Source organism: Thermobia domestica, chromosome 13 (assembly GCF_964235325.1).
Source record: "Thermobia domestica chromosome 13, izTheDome1.hap1.1, whole genome shotgun sequence".
NCBI classification, from domain to species: Eukaryota; Metazoa; Arthropoda; class Insecta; order Zygentoma; family Lepismatidae; genus Thermobia; species Thermobia domestica.
In genome coordinates, this window is record NC_137466.1 from 76,619,072 (window position 1) to 76,641,825 (window position 22,754).

The following is a 22,754-nucleotide window of genomic DNA, read 5'->3' on the forward strand; positions in this document are numbered from 1 at the left end:
AAACTATAATCCTTCCTTCTAAACACCTAGTATTGAAATCAAGGATACTTTTCAAGATATGCTGAGGAAAACAAAATTAAGGTCTCCAGAAAAATACAGCTTGTTCGAAATTTTGCGATTTTTTTCTGGCTAATTTTCCTGGGATGTAGTTAGGAACAGTAATAGTTGAGAGAATATATTGAATGAGAAAGTAATATATGTATTTTAACTATTTATTGATTAAATTCAGTAATTGTATTTAATGGAAATGAAGCATAATGATTTGTATATACTGGATTTTATCGCAATATGTTTTCGGGTTTACATTTTCCGGTGACAGTAGTTTTTTTCTGTAAGTATGCCGCTCAAACTCAACTCACTAAGTTACATCTTTTTCCTCAATCATTTATCCCAATGTTTAATAAGTAGATTTAATTCGTTTCACAGATTGCTATATAAACATTAGAATCATTTAATATGTTTCTTCGAAATGTTTAGAATATTATTTGCCATTCTATTCGTGAAGCAGAGCTGCTTTGTGACGAGAAGTTTGCCTTTGATCCATGATACTCCAGGAAAACTTTCGTAGAAGGAATGCATATAGCTCAAATCAAATGTTACTGTTGGTTTTGTCATACACTGGCTACGCGCGTGGTTTCCGTGCTTCCATGTTGGCCTGTTTGCCTCAGGTACAAACCCGTGGATCCCATTTTGGGCAGTAGGTTCCATGTCATGTAGCCTCGGTGCTGAAAAAGAACGGTAAAATCCAATCAATCAATGAATCACATAACTATGGTGGTGAAAATGAGTAAAACATCCATTCTGAAAGTAAATAAGCTCAAAAAATACAAACCACTCTTCTTTACACTGTGATGGATATATTCAAAATCCATCAAAGTTTCACTGCTTTCACTGGAGGAGTGTCAAGACACAGATACGAAAGAAAAAGCGGTTAATGGGATGAGATAAATGGAAGTTAATTATACATGTAACTACTATGTATACTAACATATAACTAAATGACTTTTACATTTTCAAAAATCCTGTCTTTTTCTTTTATACGGAAATATTAAAGAGGTCTTTTCCTCTCAATATTTAAAATATCTCGTTAAATACTAAAATGTGTTCCATTTTGGTAACAATTTTTTCTTCATTATTTAATAAGCATAATATTCAAAATAATAAATTGAAAGGTAGGTGTACCGTGCATACTGTCTAAAAGATAAAAGTCGAGTGGATGGTAATTTTAGTCTATAAAGATGTTCATTTTTGCTTAATTATTTGAATTGTAAACATTAAAAATTTATTGCGATTAATTTGTTTCTTACCTGTAGATATAAACGGAATTGGATATCTATCATGTGTGATTGTGTAGGACTGTGATGCACAAAATAACTTTTTATGCAGTACGACACGTTTGAGCTAAATTTTCTGTTATCCGTATTTGCATAAAAGTAGTATCCACCATGCTTTCTTACATTTTCGAGTGTTGCTTTCAGCTTGTGATCACTTGTAGGTACAGAAAACGAAAGAGAGGATGCAGTTCCCTATTCATTGTACCTATTCAAATTGCAATACTTATTTGCTTTGTTCCTAAAGCATAACTGACATCGTTGTTTGTGTTGCTTTTATATGTTAAGATGTTTCTTTAAGTGCTTTAATAGTTTAGTTTTTATATAACTTGTTTTATTTATTTGTGCTTAATTAAGATTTCATATTTTCAGTGGGCTAATAACTTTGCTAGAAATTTCGTTTATTTTTTTTTTTTTTTCCTCATCAACTTTATCACTGTCTTGGAAGAGAGAATAAAAATTCGAATTTGTAAACATAAAAATGTTTGAAGGAAATAATAGTAATAATAATTATTTAAATACAGTGAAATAATATTCAATTTACAAGGTCAAATTTGTGCCATATTTGTGTGTATGATGGCTATGGTATGGGATATATTATGTTCTTTGGGGAAGAAAGAGGGGGGGATAATGATTATTACAAGCTGAATGTATCGGAGGTGGGAAGGATCCCTGCTTCAATCCCACTACATGTTAGCTTGTGGTGGAAAACAATATTTTCATATTTATTTGTAATGGATTCTCTAGCTTTGTTTGTTGTTTACTTTTTTCGCAGTCTTCATTCCAACAATTTCTTTATCATCATTTACTTATATTCATAATTTGTTACTCTATGTGGCATACCCATGAAACATGAAAATAAAGATTTCATTATTTATTTATTTTTAATGGTATGAATTGTGTAATTTCTTAACAGAGAAGCAAAACTGTTTTCGTATAAGTTAATCAGATGTCAAACAATTGTTGTACTATAAAATTCGTTGAGTTTAATGTTGAATTTCTATAACATGTGTGTATATCTATAACTTGTTTTGTTTTAATTCGCAGTCATTTGTTATCTACACCGTTGTGATTTGCCCATTCCATTATTTAATGAGGAATCTAAAATCTTAGAATAAAAGCTCGGTGTATAATTAAGTTATGTAATGTAAGTTGAAGATAAGTCTTTTTAAAATATTACGGTAGAGCATATTGCGGAACATGTACAGAGAAGTTTGCTTTTAGTCATTACCAAAATATAATTTGCGAATAACACACACATGGTAGTAGTTTAAAAGCAGTATGGAGTATGAAAAACAAACACATATTGAGTAGCTTTAGATTCTTTTTACTAATATGGGGTGGCCCAAAAGTAGGTATACAGAGCAGCATCGATCAAGTATGACATTTTAATTGATTAACTTGATTAACCCTTTCAGCAGATACCCTCAGAATTGTGAATGCAGAACACACTACTTATAAACGTTGTGATTTCCAATATAGTCAACAGATGGCAATTTAGTACCTGACAACTTATCATTCAGACACTCACAAATGTGCTTGTAGCTAATTTGTGTACTAAAATCTTTGATTGGCATTTTTTGACAACTGAAAGTAGCATTCACAATTATGAGGGTATCTGCTGAAAGGGTTAAGATAATGAATTTATTTGCTTGGTTTGTTCTGGGCTTAAGGTATAAGTGAAAATAAATTAAGAACAGGTAAGGAAGAAACTAAGTCAATACTCGTATGGATAGCAATATGTAAATGATATAAAATGTCATGACCGATCAGTATGGGACTGTATACTTACTTCTGGGCCACTCTGTATAGCGCTATGAACGTGAATTTTCTGCAAGGTTTAATTTGTGACCCGACAAAAATGAATGTTTTATAGATGATACAGTGGCAGAGCCTGAACCTCATAAACATGTATTAAGATATGATTTAGAACTTGTTTATGTATAAATTAATAAAGATCGTAAATGCTTCTTTAAAAAAAAAAAAAAAAAGGGTTATAATTTGTGAGACACGTTTTATGAACGCGTTTGTCGTCAAAATAGCAGGATAAAATCGATAAAGAAGAATGCAGTATTGCTATGTAATTGTCGTACCACCCTTCTTGTTTTGATTTTAATAGGCCCGAAGAATTTGTACAAACATTGAAGTTCTTTAATATTCAGTAGACTACTATATACGATAATAGTTCTCTTCAGCTGTACTCTGAACATTCATGTCGTCAATTTCAGATATGGTATTTTAAATGTGTGTGTTAACATATTAATATATGTCGTAAATATAAGTGAATAAATTATTTGGTTCAAAAACAGGGAAGGGGAATTTGCTGGTAAAGCATCAGGTATTATCGGTAAAATTAAATGTTCTGCGTAAACTTAGAAACTTGACCTCAGATATAAAATAGGATGCCAAGTTATGTTAACGCCTTGGTTGCTGAAAGTATTGATGATATTTTATTTATTCATCTGAAGATGTTCTAGACTGTCAGAAACGTGGAATTTTATGTTAAATCTCTATAATTGGTTGGTTGATTTGAATTTAACGTTCCTTTTCAGCGCCAAGGCTATATGAGATAGGGCCTACTGTTTAAAGTAAGATCCAAACCACTGCTTAGGTTTGTATCTGAGACAAGTATCATCATCAAGACCATATACACAGTAGTCACATGGCTACTAGTTTTCTGTTATACAAGAACTGAGTCATACTCCTCGTGTATATAATATCGGGAAGAAAACAACCCTGTAGCACAGTTCACTTTTTGACTTTTACATGAGAATTTTCAGTCGTATGAATTATTTATAGCGTTGCTGGACTGTTGATTGTAAGCATATCGAGGTTACTTGTGCTGTCTCTCGCGTAAATTGAAGATTTTGTCTCATATTAATGAAGGAAATGAATCTAATACTGTAGTAAAACTATTCAGAGATTGTATAGGTTTTCCAAATGGAATGCTAGTATTTAAAAATACTACTTGTTATAAGAATACAGTAGGAAGTTTGAAATGTAACATATAGCACTAGTACAGAAATGAGAGGAGGTAGTTTGAAATGAAATTATTTAGCAATATATATACTTTTTGAAAATAAACTATTCCAATCAAAACAAAATGTACAACATATAATGATTTGGATTTAAGATGTAAAGCTCTTCAGTTTTAAACAACTCGAAGTAATATGTCGCAACTAGAAGTGAAAACAATTGAAATTTATAAAATACTTGTAAAATCAACTCACATAATATCTTGCATCGATATGGAAACGTTTTTATAAACATTTGAGTAAAGGTAAAATTCAGAGTTCCATGTTGCTATTTTAAAAGATATCAAATCAGTTTATTTTACATTGATGGAATTATGTTTACATCACATTTAATTAACTTGCTATTATTTAAACCTAGTATTGAGTTTTATTAATAACTTAAAATTATTATTTTTCCTTATCTATGTAGCTGCAAATGTATGACTTACCAACGAGAACATGTAGGCAACGGGTTAACATAAAACGTCTTGGAGAATGAAAAAAAAAATCTTAATTAATGGGCTGTGAATGTGCATTTTATGGTCATTCACAGCCTGGGATCTATAACAGTCTTACGTTTATAAATATTAATTTTCCTCCAAGATGGTTTGATCTATGAGAGACCCTGTTTGCCTAACTGCACTCCGTTTGCCTTGCCGAGACCCTGTTTGTGAAAACTCCGAATAAAACAAAAGTTTATTTTGATCGAAGAAGAATTTATTTTCTCAATTCAAGATCTTAACATGAAATTGCAAGCGTTAAACTGCAGGTTGTAGTCAATGACATTCGTTAAACTGCAGGTTGTAGTCAATGACATTAATTGTTTTCCGAAATCACTGATTAGGGACCATCACGCAGGTCTTGCACAGATGTTAGCGTATTACGTTTTTTAAAGAGGGAACTGTAATTCTAGCCGTGTAGCATACAAAAGAATAATTTGTTGTGACCCTATACATGCTGTGAAAACATATAGTAACTAATATTGATCTGTCGTACATGACAAAATACCGTGTCTACACATTTGACCAAACTGTAGGTAATCATGACAGTGATGCATCAACTGACGATAGCAGAAATAATAATAATAAAAAGAAGAAGAAAACTTTAATACTAAGAAAATGACAATTTTAAGAATTAATTATCTAAACATTTGTGTCATGTTGATCTAGAAATAAACAGTCGGGCTAATATGAAGACCATCTTTTTAGTAGATACGGTCTTTTGTCCTTGAACGCCAGAAGTATATCAAGTAAGAAAGATTAAACTGGGTGAAACCGTATGCCGTATTCAGTTGAACTACTAAATTATTATTTTCTTTCTTTGACTGAGCTGAATGGGAAACGTGAAATATTTGTGATAGAGGAGCTTGTTCTATTTTATGTTGTAATTTGTAAATACTACAAAAACTGTATGCAATATCTACATGATGCATAATACCAATGTCGTATTATAATCTTCACTATTTAGTTTGTCATTGGGATGTAACAAGTCAATGTCATTTTAAAAATACATACGGGTGTCCATATATCATATTAAGCAGAGGCTCTATTGGGAACTTCAGATGGTGTTGTTAGAAATGTATTCAAAGGCTCACATTTTATATGTAATTAATATAAAGTACGTGCGTTAGAAATAGTATAGTATGACTGCTGTATAGTTGTGTAGATTGAATTTGTGTGTAATTAGAAAATAAAAATACAGATTTCACTACTTCTGTGATAAAGTATGGTTATTTTGTAGTTAACGCCGTTGTGATGTTCAGATTTTAAAGGTAATTGTTAAATGCTTTAACTTACGAGCCAAATGATGTAAAAGATATAAATGCATATTATATGTAAATGTTTTTATATGAATAGTTGATTTAATACAAAGGAAATTCTAAGTTTTGTCTATTATTACTATATTATTGCTGGATAAGAAAATATTGTGTAGTCGTAGGGATATGATATCGTCACAACATAAACTTTACAGGCGATGGAAATTTGAACTTGCACGAACTGGAAAGTCGGAAAAATGAAATAAAACTAGGGAGGGTAGGGAAAATAGTATAAAATATCTGCTGTAGATGAAACTTTCAAACGTGTAGAGAATGAAGAGAGCAGAAATTTGTCTTTTATTGGTGTGCAAACTTTCTCTGATTCTGCAAGATAATAACTGTTAAATGCCACTCTTTTCTGCAGATATTTCAAAATCAGACTAATAGCCTTGTACCTATTGTATGCTGTAGAGGAATTGTTGCGAGGTTTCCGTTATACTGATCCAGGATTGCCGAATATTAGTGTGATGAAACTGGAAAATATATTTTTCAGAGAAATGTTAACATGGATATACAACCAAACGATTATCTAAGGAATGGAATACGGATCAAGGAACAAGAGAAACTGCAATTTTTACTTGATAGTTCAAATTTGTATGATTTCAGAACCTCTACAGAGAAGTCCTTGCAATGTAAAACTATAAGATGTCTATCTTCATTAAATCCTCATACGATTCAGCATTCTCCTGATATAAGACAAAACGTTTCCTTTTCTTCAAGACAAATTTCAGTCTTTTATTATTGGTGATAAACTTCTTGAAAATGCTTAAAAATAGAGTACTTCTCTTTGGCTAGTTTATACACTGAAAAACTTGAAGAAGCCTTCCAAAGGTATGACCAAATTTAAAGATGAATACACGCAGTGCCCTTTTCAGCAGAGTAGTAAAGAAGTCAAAAGTTTGGGGAAGACAGTGAAAATAGAGTTCTCAATCTCGTATGATAAATCAATGACCACAGGAAGTTTTGTGGTTATCTCTATCGAATATACAAATTGTTATCAAAATAGAAGCACTAGGAGTTGAAAACACGTCAAATGTCTGCGTTGGCAACGGTCAGGTGGTGACTGCAGCGCTGTGCTATTGATGGTAAGGCAAACTTGGTATTACGTGAAGAGCAATAGAAGCAATGTGCAGTGAACTGAGCAGACGCTGATAATGTAAAATGGGCGATGTCTGATTTACAAGAGGGCAAATTATTACTACAAGGTTGTGTGGTGCGAGCATGACAAAAGTAGCGAGTGGTTGGGTGTGTTTTGAAGGGTATTATTGCCCACGATGATGAGGGCCTACAAACCTCAGGGCAAAACGACATCGGGAAAGAAGAACAGTGGTCAGAAAAAAACCCTTAGTGATGGATTCCGCCGAGCATTAAAGCCGATTATCACTCAGACCTTCTTGCGACTGCGGTGCAAGTGATGGACGAACTCAAGCAGTATCTCCCACAGCACGTCTGGACAATCACAGTCCGCTACGAGCTACATGAAATAGACATACGGGGTCAGGTTGCATTGGTGAAACCGTTGATAAGGGACCATCATGCCAATGGTGCCGCGACCATGCAGCATGAATCGCTGATGATTGGAAACGTGCGATATGGTCGGATGTGTGAGTTATCGTTCTCTCTATATTAAACCACGGGCCGTGTTTGTGTATGGCAGACGCCCAAAGAAGCATATGATCCACAGTGCCTCTGCCTAATCGTGAAACATGGCGGCGGCTCTTTGATGCTGTGGGCCACACACACACATGATTTCCAGAGGGCCCCGTTTGGCACTTATCGGTCGTGTCACTGTCGCTGTGCATCCTATGATCCAGATGTTTTGGGGCAATGACGTCATATTCCAGGATGATAGTGCGCCCATTCACACATTTGGAGCTGTTACGGCGTAGTTTGAGGAACATTGGAATGAAGTTGAACACCTCCTGCGGTGCTCCCAATCCCTGAATCTGAACATAATTTAACATTTTTATCCGTTTTTGATATTTGAATCCGGCGTAGATATCCTCCTCCATCCTCTAACGGAACTGAATGGTGTACTGAACGCGCAGTGCTGTAATATTCCACTTGTTACCATTCACGGCCTCTATGACTCAAATCCACGTCGAATCAGAGCTGTTCTGAGCGTGAAAGATGGTCTAATGCCATATTTAGCCCAGTCAATAAAGGTTTTTGCAAGGAAAAAATTTGGGTAAAGCTGATTTTCTCCCAAGTGATAGACCACTATGAGGGGAACATTTTCCCAAAAGTCCCCGCCTCTCCCCCTGGAGCTTCTCCCCCCACGCCCCCTCAAAGTTAAAAAATGGGCGTTTTAGAAAAAAGGCCATATCTTCAAAACTAATGGACATATTGACATGCTTCTTTTTTTCTCGTAATCTGTGAAATGTGCTCTACAATTTCGTATTCCTTAAAGTTTTTCATAAACCTAATGGCTTCTTGGCAATGTTAACCTAAAGAGTAAAAAATGAAAAAATCGCCGGCGCCATTTTGTTTTTCCTCTTATATTTCTTTAGTGAGTTGTGATATGGAAAAATGTTTCAAATAAATCTTAAAGAGCATAAAATTATCTTTCCAACGGTGTATATATTGTGGGAGTTACTCTTAAAATTAGCCATGTAGCGAGGTAAGTTTGAAGACGAGCGGGCTCAATTTTTTGCCTCAAATATCAGTCACTATGTTTCATTTCGAAAAAAAAAAAAAAAAAAAAAAAAAAGACAAAGCTTTTTGTTTTTCTAATAATAAACCACTGCATTGTTAGAAAAGCATTTTTGTTTAGTCCTGCCTCCCCTGTGAAGCTTTAACCCTTACTCAATCCCCATTACCATTTCAAATTTAAAAATAAGCGTTTCTGACAAAAGCTATTATCTCCAAAACTATTCAACACACTGATAATTTTCACATTCTGTTTTATTCTTAAAAAGTGATAAAATTATTTTATTTTATTTTCTATTTTTTTATAAATCTAATAATTTCCAGATAAACAAATAAACTATAAAAATTTGAAATATTTTGTTTGCTCTTCCTTTCCCTATTTTTTGCCTTGGATCTCCTCAGTCAATTAGCGTATGAAAATATATCTATAACATTTTTTATTATGTTTACAACTTAATTTTGAACATGTCCGCTATGCTTACTGCAGTATTTTCAACTTAATATTCCGTAGCTATACAGTATACTATTTAATTTTCGGATGATGATTCTACAAGTTCTTCCTCGGAATAGAAATGTGAATTTAGGCAAGACAGCCCATACAGTGCTCACACATTGCAGAGCAATTTATTTTAGTTATTTTGCATTTACAGTATTGCCTACATCCTTGCTTACACGAACATGATATTATGTACAGAAGCTCGTCTGGTGCAAATGGCTTGGATGTGGGAATAGGTTTCAATGTCTTTTTGGAGCGTCCGTTTTCTTTAATTAATTCTATCCTCCAACCCCATTCTGTGTCAGGAAGTTTATTTCCTAACCTTTTCTGTACTTGCAAAAATACTCTGAGCGAATGTTCATTACACGCTTCAGAAGTTGGAGGTATTTTGGCCAGGTCAAAGTTGGATCTTAGTGAACTTTTCTTTGTGAAAGACAAAAATCTGTGGTATCGGGCTTCATTCAAATTTGAGTATTTTCCCAAATCATACAAAGCCAAAACTAATTTTTCACCTGTAGATAATATTTCTCCTTTAGATTTTGAAATATCTTAAAAAAAAAAAAAAAAAAAAAAAAAAAAAAAAAAAAAAAAAAAAAAAAAAACCACTCTGGCCCAGTTTTGAAATTCCGGTGATTTGAGCATATCTATTACTTTTAATTTGCCCATACCATAAAAACACGATGTCGTGTCACATCCTGTAAACGCATGACAGAACAAAAGTAGTTGCCGGCAATCTCCAAACTTTTCAATCAATGTTTCAATCCTGAAGTACCGTGTGTTCGGAGTCACACCACCTTTCTCTTTACAGAAGTAAACAGAAGCACTTTCTTTCTCAGGAGACAAAGCAGTAAGTAAGACTACCAGGTCAGTATCAGATCCTACAACAATAACTTTTGAAGCAGTTTTCAACTGTTGAATGGCCTTCATTACAATGTCAACATCTGCGTCTTCCTCTGCTGTAATTACAGTCAATCCCCGTTTCACGAGTTCAGACCCCAGAGCCAACGATAATCTCTTCTTATTGTTTCTATTACCTAAGAACTCGTCTTTTCCCGTGGCACAGACTGTGTTTTGACAAAAAATTATGTCTTGTGAAGATTTTTTCGCCGCTCTCCTGTTTTGTTCTTCATTTTTCGTGGTAGGCTCACTAGGGTAACCATCAAAAACAACGATAGATTTTTGACCATATTTATTAAGAACATGTGTACAATAGTTCTCTAAGACAGCTCCAAAGGTACACTTTTTTGGCCATGGCAGATGATGAAGAAGAAACCCTCCGTCTACAATATATGTTGCATCCTTTACATCTAGTTCTTCGATGATTCCTTCTTCAAAAACTTTCATCAAGGATGATTTTGTACCTTTTCGAAGAGAAATTTCGTCAAACAGAGCTGGTGGGCGTACTGCCAATTCATATTCGAAATATGTCTTTAATTTGCTGGCGCTATCACAGGCACACAATATCCGATTAAAAAGCTGTTGAGAATTGATATTGACCTCTTTTGACTCTTGCTGACTTCTGTGCTGCCTGTGTCTTCACCTTTTCTGTGCAGTTTGAGTTCTTGGAAATTTTTACCTTTAATTTTGTTCATGGTAGACAAACCGATATCGTATGCTTGATCACAGTTTATTGAATAATCATAAACAAACCCAGTGGCTAAAGAGACCAGTTCACCAGACAACTTTGTAAAAGGATTGTGTTCTTGTAACCAAGCTGTAAACTTCTGTAAGTCTGACAAGACTTTCTTCTTTCTGGATTCTCGTAGTTACACGTGCTGTTCGCTAAACTGCATTGCTGTTCCGAAAAAATCTTCTACAGCCTCATGAACTTTGAGAAAGAATGGTGTTCCAAGTACCCATTTTGAAAGAGTATTGTCAGTAATGCCACGGCCATGTGTCAGTCCTCCAACAGATTTCATGGGTCGCATCAAATCTTGTTCTATGCACATATCAGACCACGTTCCTGACCAGTACTTGCCTTTCCGCCTAATAGTGAAGAATCCTTTTCTCCTTAAAAAGAACTAGTTCTTGATTTGTGAGTTTTGATTCAAGTTTGCACATCTCTTGTGCATACAAGTGGGCGGATTTAGCATAGGGGAGATGTCCGGCAGCATGAAAATATGGGAGCATTTGAATTGTTGTATTCATATGTAAATCCCAGTTTCCTGATCTTTCTGCAAAGGTAAACAGCATTATAAGGTCAATGCACGTAAGGAGATTAACCCACAGCTTAATTGTTCTGCTTAAAGTTCTAATTTCCTGCAAGAAATCGTTAAATTTGCTCAAAGCTTCTTAAACAGCTGGTTCTTCTAGAACATCTTGTTCATTAAAACTCTTTTCAAGAAGATCTTTAGAAATATTTTCCAAATATGCAAGAGAGCCATTTATTTCAGGAAAACTGCTCTTCATCACTTTAACAATCGCACAAGCAGTAAGGCTATATGCTCGGACAGCTCTTGCGTACGCGTGACCATTCAAATGTGGTTCACAGTCAGTTTACCGTAAACTGTAGCCCATAGGTCTTCCAAACCACTCCCCTCCATTATCTTTCCAATAGCACCCATAAAAGACATTAATAGACGGAATCCTCCTAACCTCAGAATAATTTTTGACACTTCACTGTTGGGATTTGCTGACGCTACAATTTCAGCCGCCTTTGAAAACAATGGTTGATCGAACGTAACAATACAGGCACGGCGTTGCTTCTGACATTGTTCTGCAGCATAACTGAGAGCAGAGAAAATTGTTGATGGATTGCTAGGATCCATGTTTATAAAGGGAATTCTCAATATATATGTATCCTCACAATCTTCTCTTCTACTCATTACGGAGGTCATGAATCTATTCCACCCAGGCTGCATATCTGCGCCTGCAATCCACAAAACATTCATTGGAAATATGGGGTGTACCGTTCGACATTCAATTCCTCTGGTAACTTTCAAGTCATTAAAATCTTCCACAAAAATATTGGAGAGCCCACTACGGTGACTTTTTTTGGCATACGAAAGAATACGAATAGTTTCAGGATTAAATGTTCCCAACGGAGTTCGCTTCACCTCCACTTCTGTTTTAACACATTTACTTAGTGTCATGCATTTTATCCCTCCATGATATTTGAGGCGAAAATTTGAGCCCGCTCGTCTTCAAACTTACCTCGCTACATGGCTAATTTTAAGAGTAACCCCCACAATATATACACCGTTGGAAAGATAATTTTATGCTCTTTAAGATTTATTTGAAACATTTTTCCATATCACAATTCACTAAGGAAATATAAGAGGAAAAACAAAATGGCGCGGGCGATTTTTTTCATTTTTTACTCTTTAGGTTAAAATTGCCAAGAAGCCATTAGGTTTATGAAAAACTTTAAGGAATACGAAATTGTAGAGCACATTTCACAGATTACGAGAAAAAAAGAAGCATGTCAATATGTCCATTAGTTTTGAAGATATGGCTTTTTTACTAAAACGCCCATTTTTTAACTTTGAGGGGGCGTGGGGGGAGAAGCTCCAGGGGGAGGGGCGGGGACTTTTGGGAAAATGTTCTTCTCATAGTGGTCTATCACTTGAGAGAAAATCAGCTTTACCCAAATTTTTTCCGAACTTTGATGTTTTTTGACCTTCATTGACTGGGCTAATTAATAAGTTGCTCGTCTAAAAAAAGAGAAATGGTGATAAAGAATTTACTCTCAAGTAAGTGAACAAATCAAGTGAAAGACCTATCTTAAATTCCTTCAGATTGAACTTGAAATTACAAATTTCTCTCTTCTAACTTCAAATTCCATCTAAAGTTTTTTTTCTTATTTCCTGCATTTTTGACAGAAAGAGCTGTAGCATAAATCTATTAGAGTACCTGAACTATTAGTACTATACAAGAACTATAAGTATTAGTTGGTAAAATTTTATCTCTTTTTCATTTCGTGAAGAAATTTATATATTCCATGAGCACATAGGGAAGTGATGTATCTGGAAAGTTGTAGATGTTCTGGCTTCTTTGTCACCACTGCCTTGATCAGTGCACCAGGTTCTTCGTATGCTACGTCTCTTGTAGATGACGTCATAGAGCACCGAATTTAAAATGACTACTGTAGAGAATCATGAAAGAATAAAGAGAAATTATTTCATCAGTACATGGAAGAACTCATCATTGTAAGCAGCTGGCGGGAGGTTTAATTATAGTATTCGCGGGTTGAAGCGTATCATCGATTTAAAATATGATAAATCATTGTACTTCTTCTTTCTCGCCTCAACCATAGGTTGGTGGGCAACGTGGAAATTTTAAAACTTTTCTCTCCCATGGGAGAGCTGTTTTATACGTTGATAAGGTCTCTTCTTCGTCACTGCATCTTGATATTCTATCCTTGGTCTTCTTCTTCCTGGTTTTCCTTCTGCCTTTCCCACTATGAACACGGTGATCCAATCAGAGTGGCGAATAAGGTGGCCAAGAAAACTGTTCTTTTTCCTATTATCTTCATATTGTACTTCAGTATTTTCCTTTAGAATGTCTTTGTTCCTTTTCCTTTCGGTCCATGATAGGTGCAGCATTCTGCGCCAACACCAGATTTCAAATGCTTCCACTTTGGATATTTCAGCTTTTCTCAATGTCCACGTCTCTGATTCATAAAGCGCCACGCTCCATACCGTGGTCTTAATGAATCGTTTACGAACCTCTAATGGCAAGGTCAGTCGACCCTACTGTTCCTTTACTCTTTTAAGGTCGCGTCATAACTACCCTTCTTTGAAAACCGAAGATGCAGTAAAATTGTGACGTCACGGCGGGAGCAAAAACAGCTTTCGCCCAAGGTCCTTGTCATTCATCCTTGCTTATTTCTTTGATTTTTGCAGGAAAGTGAGTGATTCTTGCTTTTCTGTATTAAGAAAACATTAATTACTGTAGTGGTCGTGTTAGCCTATAAGCATGTCGAATTGTACACTAAGTACTTGTTGCAATTATAGTAGAAATACTACGGGTTCCAAAGTTATTTATCATGTATTTCCCTCGGATTTTTTTGCGGAAAGCTTGGCAAAAGAAATGCTGTCGTAAAGACATCTTTAAAGTTGAAAACGCCAGCGTCTATTCCGATCATTTTATTCCCGAAGCTTATGGACATAATTTAAAATGTGGGCTTCTAAATATTCTACCCAAGAAAAAGTTTAAACAAGATGTGCCTTCACTAAACTTACCATTACCGTACGGAACCGTGTTGATGTAAATAATGAAAGAATGAAATGTACGGAAGTTAGATGTTTAAAGAAAAAACAAATCAGACATTGGGGTGCAGCCAGATGAAATAACTATTGTGACTGAAACAAAAGATAACTCTTTGTTTATGTTATTTTCCGTTTGTTCTGTGGAGAGTGAGAGTCATAAACCAAAAGAAGAGCTCTCCTTTTTGCGTAAAGAGAACGGAAAGCCAAATAATGTGTTTACAAACGAAGTTAAAAGAATTGGAAAGCAAATAAAATAAACAATTTTTCAAAGGACAGTTCTAAAATATAATATTGTGATCGTTTCAATGAAGTGGTTAATAACCGGGTGATGATATATTACGAAAAAGTTTTACACTAGGCCAAGTAAATATGCTAATAAATGGCAAGAAAAAAACTAAGATGGATTGATTAACATATCATTTGTGCATTAACACAACACGCCTCATTGATAAATTATACAATCATCTGCGGTTACAAGTTCGAATCCCCGTACCCAATGTATCAACATTTCGACGTTGTATGCAAAAATTACCGTTTTTTCCCTGGTATTCTTACCCTAGTTTTGAAAATTTCACAGCAAGGGCGCTACTTAGAGTGTGGAAAAATTTTCAGTGCTTATATTTGATGAATTGAATGTTAATAGGCGCGTATACTATGACCAAGAGCTTTATTTATTTTTAGGACCACACAGAAATGTCCAGGTGGCAATGATTCGAGGCTTAATAGATGTGTGGAAACAGCCAGTACAGTATGATTTCGATAAGACTATGAAAAGTAAAAAGTTACTCTTCGAAATCATATCGAAAGTTGAAGTCTCAGGATTCAAGATAGTTGCGATTCTTTCGAAGTTCAGTAGTGGCAATATGAGGCTACGTAGTGGTCTCGTCTCATCTTCTTCCAGGTGGATGGAAGTAATAAAATAGTATGAAGTTATATTTCGAACATTTCACAAAAAACTGTGAATCGAAGAAAAGAAAAAAGAATGTGATTTGCTGACCGTTTTATGTCCTAAGAAAGACAATTCGATCTTGAAACTATTCGACACGGCTAAGACATACTTCATAATTCGATTTTTGAATAGAAAAACACAGGAACTCCGCAGGAGGAATGTTCTTTAAGATAGTGGATGCAAAGCTATTCTTCAAGTGCTACTCAATGCTATAGTAAGTACATATTGTAGCAAATCGCTACGGTGGAACATAGGCTTAGCACACGATATTTGTCCCTGCTTCACCGCGGTGACGCCACACAACAGCTGGAGAAAGTGGCTACGCAGAAACAGCGAGTTATGAAGGGACCTGTAAAAGCGCGGAACAGTAGGGTCGACGGACCTTGCTCCAATGGCACATTTTTTGATGTTAGTAGTCTTCTTTCCCTATTGAATGCTTGTTCAGCCTGCGCTATTCTGGACCTGGCGTCTTTTTCACTTCTTTCGTCCCAGGATATTAGATTTCCTAAATAGGGGAACGTCTTAACGTCTTCGATTTTCTCTCCATCTAGCCACACGTTTGTCCTTTCCTGTCTTGCTCTTGTGCACCTTATCACTTCGATTTTCTTCTTATTTATCTTCATTTTTCCAGTTGGTTGTTCAGGTTTGAAAGTGCTTCCTGCAAGTCCTTTTCGTTATCCGCTATCAGTGCTATGTCATCAGCATCTTATTAAACCTTATTGTGCTGTAAACCTGTCCATTCACTTTTACGCTTTTATCGTTTTTATCAAAGAATTCTTTCATAGCCTCTTCTATGTAGACGTTGAACAGGAGATGTGAAAGTCCACATCCTTCCCTTACTCCTTTACTTATTCCTGCTTCGTTCTCATCTCTTTCTATAATAGCTGTCTGGCTGTAAAGTTGTTATATTATTCTTCTGTCTCTGTATCCAACCTTCAAAAATGAAAAAGAATTATTTGTGACAATAAGGATTCAATTATTTTACGCAAATCATAGAAAATGATAATGACAATGATTATAATGAAAATTCTAGAAAACTTCACTATAAAATATTATTTTTCTTATAATTTGTGTACTTTATAAACTGAGAAACAAATTATGTATACATATAATCTCGTGTCAATAAAGCAAAAGAGTCAGTTTAGGATCAGTAGTCGCTTTGAGGTTTGCAAGCGGTGGGTCAGTGGTAGAGCACACCTCTGGTGCGTGGAGTCCCTGGTTCAGTACCATCTCTCGCCGAGTCGGCTTTGTGGAGAATAAACACCGTGTGCATGTGTTTTCTAGGGATTCTCTCCTTTCTTCATTCCATTTTCCTTATTAGCGTTCATTTAACCTCGGAGCATAATCGTGAGAGGTTAAAAAAAGGGTAGAAAGTTAATAACGAAACAAACATTGATGTTGAAACAGAGAAAAACATGTGATATATATATATAGTACAACCCCTCAAATCCGAACTAATTGGGGCCGAAGCCTGTTCGAATTTCGGGGGGTTCGGATTACCCGGGAAATAATATTACGTACTTATTTCGTCACTGAATTGGCGGTAAAACAACGACTGAGGTTAGACGGAGTGGCCCAGTGGTCGAAAGGGCAGTGACCTTGACTGGCGGGTGTACACTCATGTCCAAAATGATTGTCGCATATCTATAACTGTCTTCTTGTAAGAATATAATTAGATAATGAATATTAATTTTGAATAAATATTAAGTCTAAAAATGTTAAAACCTTAAGAAAATAATTTGTGTGATTAAATCTATTTTTTTTTCATTTTCCAGCTATATATAATGTGTGTATGTAATGTCTTTGGAGGGCAAAATTAAGAATACATATAGAGTAATTTGAAAACAACATTATGAAACCACATATGCACCATTTGGTTCGATGACTTACTTTTTCCAGCAACGCCATAATCTTAGCAACTGTGGTTTCTCCTCAGAAAATCTTGATACATGGTTTATGCAGGCCTGCTTTGAAACTAACTTAACACTATCCAGGAAGTTCAGCAGAGACCGAAACAAATTAAAGCCTGACGGTTCCAGATCCGAACTATACGGTTGATGTATTAAAATTTCCAGTCAGATTCTCTCAATTTCTGACAGGTTGTTAAAGATGTATGCAGTCTGACGTCAGTGTGGTATACAACACCCTTTATGTTGACTATTTCCGGACATTTCATTTTAATTGCTTGGTACACTTGCACTAATTGTTGACAATACAAGCCCGAGTGTATCGTTCTGTCCGGCGGCAGCAGCTTATAATGCACGATGCCCTTCCAATTCGAAGCTTCCTGGACGTCAGTATGGTCTTTTTCACAAATGGTGCAGCATCTCGCTTCGACCACGATCTTTTTAGCATATGGTTGTCGTCAGTTAACCACTTACCATTCGTGATTCGCTGAAAGAAGTACGATCGAGTAAATGATTTCAAGTTAGATCATGGGCACCCAAACGACATGATCGTTTTTGTAGCCAACTCTTCCCAAATGACTTAATATCGTTTGTTAATGGATATTTAGGACATTGACGATGTCATGACTGCTTACATGTTGGTCAATCTCGACTTTTGCCAGAATATCACCCACTTGTACTGTGATTTGTCACGTACTGCGAACAGCATCTTGGAAGTCGAAACTTCCAGAATGAAAGCAACTGAGCCATGTCTTGACTGTTGCTTTTGATAACGTAAATTATCTTGTCCATAAACAGCACAAATTTCTTCAAGGACCTGCGCAATATTTGTTCCTTGATCGAAATAAAATTGTAAAATGCAGCCTAGTTTTGCAGAAAAATCCCTAATATTTATGGTGCGAATTTCAACACTTTCATATCTACTATCTTCAACTGTAAACTGTGAAATGACATTAGGCTTGGCCAGCTGCAACTCATATATTCTGAGATTTGGGACACTAACGTCATCCTACGCGCAGAAACCTCAATACTTTTTAGATTATCTGATAATAGGGAATGAGAAGAATGAAGCTATTTTCGCTACACATATGCCCTATATTTGCTAATGTAATGAAAATTCGAAGTCTAAAAGCATTGACTTCAAGAGTGAAATGAGAGTGGGGCTCTTTGAGCTAGATATCGTAGTAGTTAGCGTAACGTACAGTAAGCTGGAAACCCTGCTTAGTCTCGGACTTTTTCACTCATTAAATATTTGTTCCTGAAGGTAATAAAGCAACGGACGAAAGTATAGGATATGTAAACATGAAGAAACGTAACTAATTCGGTAAGGAATGTAAGGCTTGAAAGAACAAAAGTGTATGATTACACATTTTTAATAGAATGTCAGATCTTTATTTTTATATCAGAATAACTTGTTTTAATTTAAAGTACTTACCATAAAGGATTCCAGTTCCTCTATGTATATCTCGTATATACACTAACTAGCCTACACATTATGACCACCCACTATTTTTTGAACGAAGTCGTCGGACAGACGTAAGAGAGACGGGGCACAGAAGAACTGCTCTCCAGACGGTGACAGAGATCTCAGTCGATCAGTCAGTGTGATGCTTGTGCGTAGAGTGGGGAAGACTGGCGATATATCAGAGTTTGATAAAAAGGCCAGATTGTGATGCCCAGATAGCTGGGAATGAACATTTCGGAAACAGCGCGACTTGTCGAAAGTTTACGAGCTGTTGTGGCTAGTGTCTTCCGACAGTGAAACCAGCAGTAAACCACAAGACCTGGGGCAGCCACGCCTTATTTAAGATGTCTAGCGTCGTAGACTTGAAGTTGGTACAACAAAATAGGGTGCAAACTGGAGTACATTAACAGCAGATTTTAACAGTGGGTAAAATATGAACGTGTATTCGCCTACAGTAGCTAAATATGTAGGAGTATTGCTTACCGTGATGAGCGTAACAGATAATTTTGCAACCCAATAACATGTGGCATTATTGCTAATAATTAGCAAGGATGAATGATGTAACAACCATACCGTAAATCAGTCGGGATTTTTCCCTTTGATATTCGTGAAGTACTTTAAGATCGAAAGGTTGTAACGAACGTTTGCGAAGAATTCACAACTCTGAAATCTAAACAATATGATTTTTTTTCTTATAGGTATTCAATATCTTTGTATGTTGAGTTTGATTAACAATGAATTTTGTATCATACTCTCACTTTGAAATATGTGTATGCATATGACTTGGGAGATATTTCGACAAGTAAAACACGTTGGTTTCTTTATTAAACGAAAAAAAATTTCTTCAAAATCTTGTCCCTCATTAACTACATACAACCTTTGTCCATCTTTCAGTTAAATTAAATTTTACTCACTAGAAGAATTCTTAATCTTTTGAGAAAATCCATCAAGCCAAATTTTCACTTCTTCATAAGAATTGAAGCGGTACCAAAGGTAAATGTTGCATTGAACGAAATAAGATATAGTCGGAAGGGGCTATGATAGGTTAATACGTAGAGTGGGAAAAATATCCCAGTCCAGTGCTTCCAACGCTATGCGGACAGGCTTAGCAACATGTGGTTGAGCATTGTCATGAAGAAACACGACTCTACCATGTCTATTGGTCCATTTTGTACGATTTTCCTTCAAAGTTCGGTTTTCGGTAGTGATATGTAGTAACTGTTTGACGAGGTTTCAATAGCTCGAAGTACAAAACACCATTTTGATCCCACCAGATGTAGAGCAAAACCGCCTTCTCATTGATATTGCGTTTTGCTTGAGATGGTAATGGCTAGCCTGGATCAACCCACGATCTCTTCCATTTTGATTTGTCAAAATAAACCCACCTTTCATCGCCAGTAATAATTCGATAAAAAATAAACTTCTTAACAATCAAAACTGACAAGTTGTTTTTCGTTGCTTGATTAACTTATAGTGCTTTTGCAAGTAGTTTTTGCGTTTGAGACGAATCTTCATCCCGCAAGGCCTGCAATTCAACGTCTTACTTTTTCCAAGGTCTTCCATTTTCTTTGTCTTCAATACTGAAATCGCCATCTTTGAATCGTTCAAAGAATCATACATACATGCTGACTGATGGAGCATGTTTATTATAAGCTTTCACAAACTTAGGGTGGACTTTCACAGACTTTTTTTTTTTTTTTAAAAAAAGATAGTGAAATAAAAATTCTTGGAAATGACTTTTCTTTCGGAACAAAAATGGACACTTTCACAGAATATATATATATATATATATATATATATATATATATATATATATATATATATATATATATATATATATATATATATATATATATATATATATACCGATCGAATGACTTTCAGTGTGTTTTGAAGCTGACTCATATGCGTTTTAAATACAAGTTGCTACATTAAATAAAATGACTGTATAAGAAATAACACCATAAAAAGGAAAAGCTACAATATCTAATTAATTAAAACCAGCGGGGCCATCCAACAAATGTTTTCACGCAATCTTCCTTTTAAAAAATGTAGTAGAGGGCAGTGGTGCCTACCTCCCTCATGTCCATGACGCACCCCCCTCAATTGTCTATCCGTAGGTGTTCTTCCATGAAAAAAAAATCTCGATTAATTTTTACACCCCGTCAAAAATATTTATATAGATTTTTAACCTCCCCAAATATTTCAATGACGCAGTTTGTGTCATAGCCCCCCTTGTGGGCAACCCTGGTAGAGGGTATCGGAGGTGGTTGTGATAACGTGCTTTGCAGACTGTTTTATCCAGTGTTGCGTTCTTAAAAGCATCATTATGGTGTAATTAAAGTTTAATTCTTTCATTTTCAGTGAAGATGTTGCTCGTTGCCCCTTAGAAAGGTCTCATTGGCGTTATCTGTGCTTTAAAACCCACCTCTGACCAAAATAGCCGGCGTCTGCAACCACACACTTTTTTATCATCGCCCGGCCAACGATCGGAATCCGTTGTTAAAGGAGTCTTGAGTTCCCGATGCAAAGAAGTTCTCAATCATGGGCGTCATTTAGGGGGGCAGAAGGGGGCAATTGCCCCCCCCTAAGAGTTTGAGGAATATACTTTAATCGATTGTTTACTAATATACTAGTACAAAACGTGAAAATCTTATGTCAGAAGTGCTCTTGCCCCCCCCCCCTCAAGCGAAGTCTGAAATGACGCCCCTGTTCTCAATCACATGTTGCAGTGACCAACCATCAGGCAGATCTTCCAAAAAGTGATGAGATACGAGAAGGAGTGGTAGTGGGAGAGATATCGGAGAATACATTGGACTAAGAAGGGTTTCATGCCGCAACTCATGGAAAACCTGCACAGTCGTTTGCGTAACATGTGTTAGAGCAGTATCGTGCAACTAATACAATGTCTGTTGACCATTGATAAATGCTTGCGGTGCATTTCATGTAGTTCAGTACTATAATGATCTGCATTATGGTTTCATCTCGCCTAAGAAAGATATGATGGATCACTACTGCCACCATACCAGCAACAATAATTTCTGTGGTTGAAGAAGTGGTTCAGAATACCGTTCTGAATGTTGATCACAATCCAACAATTCTCTATCGACAGTTTACCATTGTCATAGCAGTTCCGTATTTCATTAGAAATGACAATTCAATGGAGGTAACTTTCTCGGGTCTTCCTTGCAAACAGAGAGGCACAGATCTCCAGCCAGGTGTCAACTCATGTAGCACCCATGTCTGCAATCTATTCATCTAACCGATTGCACGGAGCCACCGAACGACATTGGCATGGTGTACGCCCATGGGCGCTCGAAGGGGGCCGTCCCCATTGCTCACGTATATTAAATATTAGAAATACCAGACGTAATATAGCAACCATGAAGATGCCCCCTAGAATATTTTCTTCGGGTGCCAATGTGTGCCTAACTCGGATATAATGGGATAACCACTTTTTTCATGTTCTTGAGGATGCAAAAAGGGAAAAAACCGAGAATGTGTAGCCTAAATAAACATATTGGTACATGTTCACCTTCACATGTATAAGTGGACTCGAAGTCATGCTACGAGAAACATCCACGCAGAAACTCCTTTACCTCGAGTCACCCCCTGCACATGATGTTGGTGAAACGCTTCATTGGGCTTTTGGTTCATTGACAAAACAAAATTAAAAGAATTTAACCGTAAGTCAGTGGTAGAGAGCCCACCTTTGGTACTAGAGGTCTCTGGTTCGATCCCAGGCCAAGTGAGTTTGTGGTGAGCAGCATCGTGTCCGTGGGTTCTCTCGTTTCCTCCCCCACTCTCATTGCATTTAATCCTTTCCATTAATCCATTTTCATCAATCATCAGTGTATTTTAGCCTACAGGGTAAAATAATGGGATATAAAACCTGAAGACTCAAAACGGCATTGACA

General features: G+C 36.0%; 1 protein-coding gene and 1 long non-coding RNA gene across 4 annotated transcripts in view; one reads left to right on the plus strand and one right to left on the minus strand.

The window, feature by feature from the left end:
• Positions 1-247: 247 nt before the first annotated feature.
• LOC145668265 (uncharacterized) overlaps positions 248-22,754 on the minus strand; it is a 115,833-nt gene continuing 93,326 nt past the window's right edge. For all 3 annotated transcript variants that reach the window (XM_081735967.1, XM_081735969.1, XM_081735966.1), the window contains one exon: positions 248-725. In XM_081735967.1, the coding sequence (XP_081592093.1) occupies positions 448-725 (278 nt within the window). In that variant the 3' untranslated portion in view covers positions 248-447. The remainder of the gene's footprint in view (positions 726-22,754) is intronic.
• LOC145668266 (uncharacterized) lies at positions 719-6,227 on the plus strand. Its single transcript, XR_014128000.1, has 2 exons — positions 719-5,114; positions 5,146-6,227. It is a non-coding gene; the product is annotated as an uncharacterized LOC145668266 (long non-coding RNA).